Source organism: Vigna unguiculata, chromosome 3, assembly GCF_004118075.2.
Source record: "Vigna unguiculata cultivar IT97K-499-35 chromosome 3, ASM411807v1, whole genome shotgun sequence".
Lineage (NCBI taxonomy): Eukaryota > Viridiplantae > Streptophyta > Magnoliopsida > Fabales > Fabaceae > Vigna > Vigna unguiculata.
Genome location: NC_040281.1, coordinates 27741570 through 27753701, shown reverse-complemented (window position 1 = coordinate 27753701; position 12132 = coordinate 27741570). Strand labels below are relative to the sequence as shown.

The 12132-nt window shown below is 32.2% G+C and overlaps 1 protein-coding gene across 2 annotated transcripts; it reads right to left on the bottom strand.

The window, feature by feature from the left end:
- Nucleotides 1-485: 485 nt before the first annotated feature.
- Nucleotides 486-5092, bottom strand: LOC114179339. Of its 2 annotated transcripts, XM_028065656.1 has the most exons (4): nucleotides 4970-5092; nucleotides 4073-4382; nucleotides 3806-3922; nucleotides 486-3722 (listed from the first exon to the last, which is right to left on the bottom strand). In XM_028065656.1, exons 2-4 carry the CDS (start codon nucleotides 4355-4357, stop codon nucleotides 843-845), a joined length of 3282 nt encoding a protein of 1093 aa, XP_027921457.1. In that variant the 5' UTR covers nucleotides 4358-4382; nucleotides 4970-5092; the 3' UTR covers nucleotides 486-842. The 2 variants fall into 2 exon arrangements, with proteins under 2 accessions (XP_027921457.1, XP_027921456.1); XM_028065655.1 differs by having other exon boundaries at nucleotides 4073-5092.
- Nucleotides 5093-12132: the final 7040 nt, after the last annotated feature.

Sequence of the window (12132 nt, the reverse complement as noted above, 5' to 3'; positions counted from 1 at the left end):
GACGGTTGAATGAAGACGTAACCAATAAACATTCTTATTGCAAGGAAGAAGAAGGGAAATAATTCTGAACACGAGGAATAGAATTGGAAAAGTAAACAAGAAAACACCCTCACCATTACATAATTGTGAATCACACATATCGAGAGGATAAAGATTTATACTATAATTGCGAATCAAAGTGACCGTGGGAGTCACGGTTTCTTGATCATGCATGGCTATTACTACATTATAAACAGGTACAGGAAAATTACCGCTCAACTTATTTAAGCGTAAACAAATGCTTAAATTTATAAAAGTGACGTACAAACTTCTCTGTATTTTTTTAATTATTCCAAATAGTTTCTGGATAAAAAAACATTAAAAACATTTGATAGAAATTGAATTTAATCTATTTCAAGGTGAAAATCGAATCGTTTTCAACATTTGAACTTGTTCTAAAATCAGATATTGATATTTCACCATCTGATAAAAAACACTAACAAGACTTTTAGGCATGTCTACAATTTTTCTAAATGCAAAACCTTCCCAAAATAAGGTCTATAGTAAGTCTCAGAACATCCTATAGATGTTTCAGAACTTACAAACTGTGAAATCAGAGAATAAGACGTGTGGATGACGACACTAAAGCCATCATTTTTTGGTGAGTGGAAATTGAAAAGAAAAGCTAGAAACCCATGGAAAAGAAATCCCCAACGCTGTATCAGCTAACAAAACCAACTCTTCAATGTCGGGGAATTCAAACCATGATAAGCAAAAAAGGATCAGCAACTTGATTTACCCATTGTAAACATGAGTACCACGGAAGGAAGGAGCCACACCTTAGAAATGAGGTTTCAATTGGCTCAAATCATCTTTTGCTTACAAGTATAGCCACAGTTCTGTGAACCGTCCGATCCATCTTTAACTTCAGTAAGAACGGAGGATCTACAATCCTCAGTCTTAATAGGCCTGCCAGCACATTCTAGACATAGAGAAGGCAGTGATTCTGAATCTGAGCATACTGACTTTTTACTCTCAGTCATAGATAAGACTTCCTTGAAAAAAGAAGGAACAATTGCACCAGTTTCAATGTTGGAGTTCTGTAAACAGTCAAATCCATCTTTAACTCCATCAAAGGAGCTGCCATCTTTCGACAATTGTTCTGTAGAATTACTTCCTCTGCCAGAGGAAGTGATCTTATCGTGCTCTTCACATATTGAACACATTGAGTCTGTACCTGCATGTACTTGCTTTAAACTATCAATCCCATGTAAACTTTCATTTATAGGAGCAGAAGTTTCAATTAGAACCTTTTCAGAACCATCTTTAACTGTAATAGTGCTGCACTCTTTGGGAATTTCTTTGTCAGCATTAGTACCTCCGCCAGCACATTCGATCTTATGCACCTGATGGTCTTGACAAATTGAGAACGATGACTTTGAGTTCAGAGAAACTGATTTTATAATATCCATCGTACATAAACCTTTCTTGGTATGACATCTATCGCCTCTGCAAGAAGCTGAAGAAAAACTATTGTGGGTTACGTTCTCCAGACATTTTGATCCATCACTAAATGCAGTAAGAGCACCCTCGGTTGCTTTTTGTCCTCCTTCACCGCAGACATATCCCCTGGCATGATTAGTTTCCTTATCTTCGGTATGTGTTCCACCATTAATGTTTTGAATATTAGTATCTACTTTAATGCTATCCAGACCTTCTGACTTATCACTAAATACAGCAAGAGCACTATTGGATGTTCTTTCTCCTCCACCACTGCTGCCATATTCCCTAGCACGACAACTATTATTGTCATCAGAATGTATTTCACTAATAATGTCACTTGCTTCAGCACCTGCCTTAGTGTTTACCTCAGTTTGAACCAAAGCACAGCAGCTTTCCTTAACATCTTCGACATTACAACTTCCAAGTCCTAAGTTTTGTGAAGTATCGAGATCAATGACCTTATCATCAGAAGTTAAACTATTACCGAAATTTGGGCGGATCAACTTTCTTCTCTTTTGTTGCCCAACCACTGAATTCTCATTTCCAGCACTAGGTTTCCCGACTTTGCTACGCCGCTTGAAATCCACAAAACATGTGACTTCGGCTGCTTTGTTAGTATTGCCCACAGTTGCAGTAGTTGAATCGATAATTTGATCATTCAAGGTGTTCTCAGAGAAATCACCCTCCTTCGTCCTCAAACTACTTCTTTGAGTATAATCTTTCAAACTTTCAGCTTTGTTGCGCTTGGGCTTGAGCTTCGGCATTCTTTTTGTCATCCACATGTTGTGACTCTGCCGAACCCTTTCCATCACTTCATCAACTGAAGTATGGAAATCATTGTGACCATCTTGTTCGTTGATATCCTGCATAAAAGATAATCGAGAAAAAACACTACTTTTTTTCTTTGCATAACCAGAATTGTTATTTTGAGTACCACCATAACATCCAATATCATATTCATAGATTAGTGGATCATCCTCTTTGAAATGACCCTCATTTGCCCATAAAATATCATGATTAAATGTTTCGCTGCTTTTCTGTAATGTTATCTCATGACTTGGGTTTTCTTGCAAAGTCGTGGAATGAAACTCGGTTCCTAACCATGGTTGGTGATTATGGAACAACGAAGGAAAGGGCTCATGTAGACTGCGGCTACTCTTTCCAATATCTGGTGGGATAGGGGATGACAAAGACTTCAAGGACGGAACATCATCGCAAGCCTCAGAAACAACAGATTCTGCTGCCAACTGATCAGAATTTTGAACCGTATTGAGAGGTATGAAATCCCTGTTGCTACCATACAAAACAGACTTCTGAAAGTCAACAGGGTGCCACCTGCTCGTGTCTTTCAGTTCATTATTATGGATGAGATATGGTTGACTGTTCAGGGAATTCCTCCCGAAGTTGTTTACAGGAGTAATCCTTTCTATTACTGGCTTAGAACCATCCATAACTCCAAAAGATGATGCCTGGCTAAAATTTAAACCAGGAACATCTGGGTCATATAGAAGGGATGACCTCTTAGAATTAGCACTTCCTTGTGTTGCACATGTATTACTTAAGAGCTGTGCCTGCATTGGTTGAATCATGGTTGAAGTTGACCTAAGCTGATTTTGAACCAAAGAACTATGCTCCAAAATAGGATTGCTGTAAAAGCCAGATGAATTGATATGGGAATTACGTTGACCAGGATTATCATTTGAAAATACCATCCTCTGATCCGTCTCTGGAAGGGAATTACCCATGAGCCTATCATTAATTGATAAGCTTCCCTCACCATGAATCCTAATTTTATCACATAGACTTTTGGGGTATCCATCAGTGATGTTTGGCCTGTGACAGATATCCATATAATCCTCATTCTCATATGCAATAAACCTACTTTCATCTTTTAATCCTGAATAGTCACAAACATACTCATACTCACTTGCATTATCCACCGCAGAAAACTGAGCAGTCGTTCCTCGCTTAATATCACTTGCATTTAATCCAGTATATTCAACTTTACCATTGTAATCAAAAGAATCGCCTTGGTGTTTATGCATTATGACAGGTGATATGTTATCACCCAAACCTAGCCCACTTTGACCTCTTTCAATTTGCATTCCATGATCAACAGATCTTCCAACATTGCCTAAAGGGTACCTTTCCGATTTCAAGTATTCGGGTCTGGACAATGGTCTACCAGGGGGCTCTGGTTCTAGCTTTCTCTTGCTGAACAAATATATAAGTTTATAGACCTGCACAGCAAATTAATTAAAAATCTTTAACTAAATCATCCTCGTTATTTTTGAAAACCAATCATTTTTAACCAAGAGCAGACCTGATTTTCAGATAGCCCAAAGTTAAACTTGTTAGCTGAAAAGTAATTTTCTCTGATTGCATCACGGAATAATTTTTCTGGGAGTGGCTTACAGAACCAAACTGGATCAAACTTAACCTACATCAGATCATTGAGAACGTGTGGTCACCACATCAATCATTAATCAAAGTAAGAAAAAATTAACTCTCGCACTCAAAAATCAGAACAAGGAATTGTTCATTTCCGATGGAAGGGGAAATTTATAAAAGGAGGTTATTGAATTGTTACCTGAGCAGGAAATTGCTTCCCCAGTTTCGCAAATGCATTAGGCACAATATTGATACCTCCATCACAGGAAGCCTTGAACACACCATGAAGTTGTCTCTTCTCATATTCATATAAGAATAGAATCATTCCAGCTTTAACCTGCTCTACAAACTGGATTTCAGTTGATGGGAGGCCAAATAGTCCCTTTTTGAAGCATTGTCTTTTAGTCTCACAATTTGACATAAAGATTGCTCCAAAATCCGGGTCTTTCCCATCAGCATTGTTGTGCTTATCGTTCAACCCCATGAGGATATATATTTACTATACTACGCTGTCACATTAGAAAATAAACAGCAGTGTCTGCGTTGTGTAAATATAGTCACACATAACAAAAGCGTTTCATATTTCATACATCAACCAGTATTTATAAAGCTCAAATGACAACCATTACCGTCGACCTCTACAGTGAAAATCACAATGATCGACACACAATAAACTCGTTCTTAAAAACCAACCAGCAATCTATATGATAATACTTAAAAGAAGAACAAGGCACATGCACACTCGCTTCCATCACAACAAAATATAGTATCGAACATGATCATCAGTTCAAACCAGTCAGACCTAAATTTTTTTTTTTAATTTTTCGTTTCTAAATAAAAATAAATAAAATAAAATCTTGTTACATAAACAAACAACAACAACAACTCTACAGTCTGATCGGAACACAAAGAACGGCGGAAGAACCTCCACAAACGCAATATAAGAAAGAATGAAACGATAAAAAAAATGAAATAAAGAACAACAGATGAAACGTCGCAATGACGAAAAAGATAACAAATGATTGAAAACGTTACGAATAAAGAACACTGCAACAGTGAAGCGATGATGAGAGAGAAGCGAAGAGAAAAAGCGTACCGATGTAGAAGAAGAAGAAGAAGAGAAGGAGGGTTTGAGAGTGAAAGAAAAGAAGAAGCGAAAGAGACGCGATTGTGTGCAGAGTAATGGACTAACCGTTCTTATAAGAAGGAACCGCATGAATATAAGTGGGTCATTTTAAAAAAAAAAGATGCAGGGTGGTTTTCAATGATTTTCTGTTGTGAGTGACTTCTGAAAACACGTGGCGCGCGTGTGTGTTCCACGGGGCTCTGGTTTGGGCTTGGAATACGCCACCGGATAAAAAAATTACCCAATAAATATTTCAGGTATTATTATAATTTTTTTTTAATTAAAATAACAATCATGCTTGAAGATTAAATAGTTAGTCCACAAAAAAAATAATTAATTTATGAAATAATAAAATAACTGACGTTAAACTGATTATATTAATATGTTAATGGTGATTACTGAAATCAACACCACTAATATATTTATGTTATGAAAGTAGTATAAGAAAAATTAAATCTTATAAGATTTATGAATTTAATTAAATATGTATTAGTATGATAATTTCTTTCTAGCATGGTTTAAGATTTGCAAGAAAAAAAAACTTGATTAAATGATATAAGTCCTTATTACTTAATGGATTGTGTGAGAACCTAAAAAACCTCTTTTTTGATCGTTAATATTTTTAAATAATGATATCTTATTATTACTTTAATAATAAAAAAATTATATATAAACAAGAAATTCATAAAAGGATTTTATTATTTAGAAAATACTTTATCTTTCTAGAATTTTTCTTTCTAGAACTCTCTCTCTTCTCTCTAAAATATCACATCTCACTTACGTTCATCTTTTTAAAAATCGAAGACCGACTGCCAGAATGATCATTATGACGAGATCTTCAAATATGTCTTATCAGTTTTTTAAATTGAGTAAGTTGTGTTTCTGCTATTTTCTTGGTCAATTCTCTTCAATTATGGTTGTAATCCTTTTTGCATCGCATGTGAATCTTAAGTTTTCTATGAGAATCTCTAATGATCAGTGGTTCTAAGGATGTTCACTGATCATGTTTATCTTATTCCTAGATTAATTGTAAGCTTTCTGAGGGGTCTACAGGTCGTCTAAGTCAATTGCAAGTATGGGAAGTTAATTATATTGCTTGGATATTGTGTAATTGTTTGATTTATAGATTTCATGATTAAAATCTAGTTATTGGCTTGTGAAATTGATATTTAATATGTATGAGATTCATGTGTAAATTGAAATGGGTGTGGTTTAGAAATTGTTTGTATCTATTATGTTTTGCTAGTTCAAATTACACTGGTGATGATAATGAAATGAGATTTTGCATGAAATTTGATGTTTGTGAGGATCCTCTGGTGGTTTGGATTGGTTGTAGCTACATAATTATGCAGAAATTGTTGTTCTACATAATTATGCAGACTCGTTGGGTGAGTAAATAGAAAATCATGAATTAAGGATAACTCTAATATGGGAGTCATTGGACAAGTAATTCTGGTTGGGCGAGCATTTCTCGCTAGGCGAATTATTGGGGACTTAATTCCTTGTACTTCCAGTGAAATATTCGTTGGGCAACCCTTTTGGTCGCTAGTCGAAACGTGTGTTTCGCCAAGTGAGAGAATGGATTCGTTGGGCAACTGTTTCAGGATTTGAACAAATATCAGCCAGTTTTAAATTTAATGATTTATGTGTTTGTATACTTAATTGATAAAGATCATTTAAGTTTATTGTGTTTTTGAAAGCATGGAATGAGATGTGGATTATAGGATTTCATGAAGAAATTCTAAGTGAAAGTATTTAATGAATGCATTAGCATAAAGATTCTTTATGGTGATATTCGTTCTCTAATACTACTCACGTTCAAATACAGTAGAGTAGGTTATGTCGTGAAGAAATGCAGGAGATCCTAACCACTCGATTTGATCAAGTCATAGGCGCGAAAGTGGCTTATCCTGTGAGTGGTTAGGTGATAACTCCTTAAGGTCAAACTCTGCAGAGTTTGGAAACCACCATAGGTGCACACTACCATGAGTATGATATTAATTGTATATATCCGGATCATTGAGTCTAGAGTCAATTATTCATGGTGCATATGTATGACTATATATATACTATTTTAATCGATTTTTATCTTACTCAACCTATATTAGTAAGGTAAGTCTTCGTATTAAAAGTAACTTATTTAAGAGAAAATCCTGAATATATATGGTTAGGGACATCAGTCCCATAATATATACTTATATTTTTTAATTTGGTATAAACAACTACAATTTTTATATATAGTGGCGGATCTTGATAAAAAAAAATTGAAGGAAACAAAATAATATACTCAAAATTTACATATTTGATCATAGTCACTAATATAACAAAAGTATATAATCTATTATTGTAATCTTCTTGTATGTTTCACCAAAGGTTCAAAGTTGTATTTGATATAAAATCCAATTTAAATAAACTTATGTAATTTCATCTCTTTCACTTATTGAATATTCTCATATTTGAAAAAGTTCTATTGAGATAAGTTTTAAAGAATTAATATGAAACTTCTCATTTGTAACTCTTTGAATGTTACGAAAAAGAAAAGGTTCCTCTAATTTAACAACTAGATCCTTAATATCATGCTTGTGAAAATATGTAAAAAAGTAAATATGTATAGTTTCATCTTCACCTAGTATCATGTTTGTGATCATACCTATAAAAATACTCGAAGAAGTAAATATGTATTGTTTCATCTTTACTAGTATCTTTCTTTTTATCATTTTAGAAAATGAATGTATTATTTTATTCTTTATCAATATATCTATTTTAAAAAAATAAGATTAAAAGATAATTTAACAAAATTTAATAGAAAATTGAGAGAATAATTACTAAAAGAAAATTTACGATAATCAAGTGATCACAATTAAAAAATGTTATGAAAACACATATAGTAAATAACTTTTTTTTATATTCATAAAAAATTAAAAAGAAACTAATAAGATGAAAAAAAATATTAAATATTAAATTAATATTTCACGATAAAAAGGATGTTACTCGTTTTATCTTACAAATGAAAACAAAAAAATAATATTGGTGTGTAACTTTCTATTTATTGTTTTTGTTAGAAATAAAAAGAAAATATACATAAGTGTGAAGATGCAGTAAGAAACCTAAAAGACAAGAAGAAAAAAAAAATCTCAATAATTTTGTTTATTATATTTAATTTTATATATTATTTATTAACATTAGATATTATATTTTATAAAAAATTAAAAATTTATCAACTTTAATTTTCATTAATATAATATATACTATATTTAAAAAAGTAAAAGAAAAAAAGAATCGGGGCCATAGGTCCTATAACACTACTAACATCCACCATATATATATATATATATATATATATATATATATATATAATTGTAGAAATTGAAAAGGTATTGAATGAGAATTATGTTGAAATAATGAAAAGATTAAAATAAATTTTTAATAAACATATTTATTAAATATATCTTGAGAAAAGTTTTATACATTCTTTTTTTATTGAAAAAGAATGTTAATAGTAGTTTTAAGTATAAATGAAGAATAAAAGTAAGGATTATCTTATATAGATATTTGTATTAAATACTAATTATTGCACAATAGTTATTTTCAATTTATCATCATATTTTTAATTTTTTATTCATTATATTTCTTTATCATTTATGTTCTTACATTATTAACTATATTAATTTAATTACTTATTTTGTAATTTTATACAGTGTCATATTATTTATTTAATTTAATTTTTTTTTCTCATAAACTACACGAGCATTAATCTACTATTATGTAATCATGTTTACTTTACTTAAAATATCTTACGAATTAGAATGAATAAATATTAACGTAATAAAACACTTTCATAATTATAAAAATGCTCCATAAAATGTATAAATTAAAATAATAGTATATAAATTTGGAATGGTTTATTTGATTGATTTAACTAAAATATATATAGAAGACAATTACCTTTACTATTATTCTATGTAAAAAAAAATTAAAAAACTACTATAATATTATCAGGTGATATTTCATATGTGATAGCTTTCTATAGTCATCTATTGCTTAAATTATCAATTAGACATTTATATATATATATATATATATATATATATATATATATATATATATATATATATATATATATATATATATATATATATATACACACTGATATTGCATATTAACCAAACTTTGTTATTACATATTATTATAAAAAAAAATAGGTTATATGTTGTAAAAAAAAAATAACATTATCCATTCATAATTCATCATTTGATAAATTTATACCAGCAAATACATACTCTCTCTGATGTCAAATATATACATAAATATTTATACTAATTACTATAAAAAAATAAATATATTTTAGATATTAATATTAATTCAAATAACTTTTTATTCATATATATTTCACATCATTCTAAGTAATAGATATTCTTCTAAAAAAATGTCTCTATCAATATTTTTCTAGTTGTATATAACTTTGTTTTATACATAATTTTAACATAAAGTTCCTATTTATTCATTTTTTAATTTAAAAAGAGCTAGTTTAATAGACATCCAAGTGTAAATTTTTTTGTGCAATTAGTAATTGCGGTATATAATTCAATTTTATTTGTCAAAAAAAAATTCAATAAAAAATATATTTGTTTTTTTTTTTATGTTTGTTTGATACCAAAGTTATTTTAAATCAATTTATACTTGATATGTAACATTGATTTCCGGAACACTTTGAAACAATTACTTATTTTATTTTATGATATTAATAACGAGACACTATTAGTATACTTTATATAATATATATAAATTTAAATATCTTTTTCGTCCTTATTTTCATAGTGTTTATTGTAGATGGTCCTAATTTTTACTGAATGCTTAAAATGATCTTCATTTTTGCAATTTGTGTTTAATTTAATCCTTTTGTGTGACGCCGTTTAAATCAATAAAGAAGCATTATACATGTGGCATTGTTTGTATTACGTTTAATTGTGGTGTATTACGTGTACAATGACCTGGAGTAATTAGATTCAAATTCAAGATTTAGGACAAACATTACAATTAGGGATTGTGTAGGCTAAGGTTCATTGTTCGAGCACCTAGGAGGCGATTACGTTGTTCAAGCACCTGGACTTGGGGATTTCTGCATTCGGTTTCAAGTTTGTAGATTATCATCATCGACGAGGTGAGTACTTTCCTCTTGGGTGTAGGGGTGTCGTGATTGTCATTAAGTTTGTATATTGTCATCATTTGGGTTTAGGGTTTTCGTGATTATGTTTTGGGATTTATTCTGGTTTGAATGTTGTGATGTTGTGCACGACGAGGTCTTAATTGCATGAATTTGTGTAGTTTTTGTCTGTATGTGGGGGTTGGATGGGGTATTATTTTAATCTTCTTCTTTGTCGATTATTGGTGGTGGGTATGGTCCCTATTACTTTAATTGTTATTGATTGTAGCAGTGGTCCCCTATTGAGTAAAAGAAGAGTTTAATACAACCTTTTTCTCTATTGAATTTACTTTAGGGTAATGAGTGATGATAGGTTCGATGTTATTGTCCACCACAGTGATATTTTTGTACATAATGGTGGGTTCCATTATACGAATGAGGAAAAATCAACCTGATCATGAGATTCGGATAGGTGGAGTTACTTTGAAGTTCTAAATGCAGTTAAGGAGATTGGGTATGTTAACATTAAGGGGATGTGGTATGTTGTCCAAAAAAAATGCTTCACCTATTGTGGAAGTTGTGGGGAAATGGATGGTGAGGTTGTAGGAATGGAGGTTAAGGACAAGGCTAAGGACCAGGTTGGGGAAATGGATATTAAGGTAAGTGAAGTGCAAGTTCAGGTTGAGGAAGCGTATACTGAGGTAGGTGAAGTGCAAGTTCATGTTGAGGTTGACGGAGTGGATGATGAGGTTGGTGAATGTAGGATCAGGTTCACGAAGTGCAGCCTAAGGTTCAGGTTGAGCAAGTGGATCCTCAGGCTTCGGTTCACGAAGTGCAGGCTGAGGCTGTTGAAGTAGAGGCCCATGAAGAGGATGTTGAAGTGCAAGTGGAGGTTGGGAATGGTCTGAATAGGGACAATATTGAGGGTGCAGGACTTGTGGATGTGGATTTGAATGTGGCCAGTGATATTGAAGTGGAAGGTATAAATAAAAACAATGATATTGATGATCAAACAGAGGCAATTATGAAAATAGATAACGTAATTTAAGTTAGTTATCTGATGATGAGTGGCATTTTGAAGAATTACTTAGTGGCTATTGCAACAATAATTTTCATCAATGTGAATGTTGAGGACTTCATACTAATCTGGTTCAGGAGGTCCACTTATGAAGAAATGTATCAATCCATCATCTTTCCAGTTAATAGTGAGGTCATATGGCAAAGAACTCCCAACCCTGACGTCCACCCACCACATAAGAGGATCTTACCAGGAAGACCCAAGAAAAAAAGAAGGTTGAAAAAGTGGGATATAAGGAAGGATAACACCCAAATGAGCAAAGGTGATCACAGAAAGAAATGTAGCATATGCCGTCAGATTGGCCATAACAAGAACAATTGCCCAGAAAAACCAATGGATGAAGTGGATACTACAGTAGAAGTACAAGCTGAGAAAATTGCACCACCTATTGAGCCTGCTAATATTGTTGATCAACCACCACCCACACAATAAATAGAAGGACCCACAACAACTCACCACAAAATGAAGTGGAGAGTCAATTCTGATGAAGGATTATCTTGTTTCCTTTTAAAATTATTGAATATGGTGTGAGTTGATTAAGAAAGCTAAGTGAAATCCCCACTGGACATTAAGATAGCAAGTTATCTAGATGTGAAGGTTCCTTTCACAAAGCTTAAGAGAAGAAGATGATGGGTTGATTCAAAACAAAAAGGAAATGGAAAGCACATAAACCATATAAAACCAAGAACAATTAAAGGAAGAAAAAAACATAAAATGGAAAGAAAAGAAATGGTAAAAATGCGAGAAGCACGCCACTACAAGGCTAGGCTAGAAGCCATGGCATCCTTGAAGATGAGTGGATGTGTGCCGCCACTTGCTATGCAAGATAAGGCTTAAAAGTATTAACTCCCAAGGGAGGAAACTCTCACAAATGGTTGAGACACAAGGGTGTTTTAACTTCAAAATGTTCAA

What these genes read in the sequence shown, in the direction of transcription:
- LOC114179339 (XM_028065655.1), bottom strand. Translation starts at nt 4,357, where the DNA reads ATGGGGTTGAACGATAAGCACAACAATGCTGATGGGAAAGACCCGGAT. An exon ending in GGAAGCAATTTCCTGCTCAG is followed by an intron (nt 3,923 to 4,072) that starts GTAACAATTCAA and finishes GATCTGATGTAG; the next exon opens with GTTAAGTTTGATCCAGTTTG. An exon ending in TTGGGCTATCTGAAAATCAG is followed by an intron (nt 3,723 to 3,805) that starts GTCTGCTCTTGG and finishes TTTGCTGTGCAG; the next exon opens with GTCTATAAACTTATATATTT.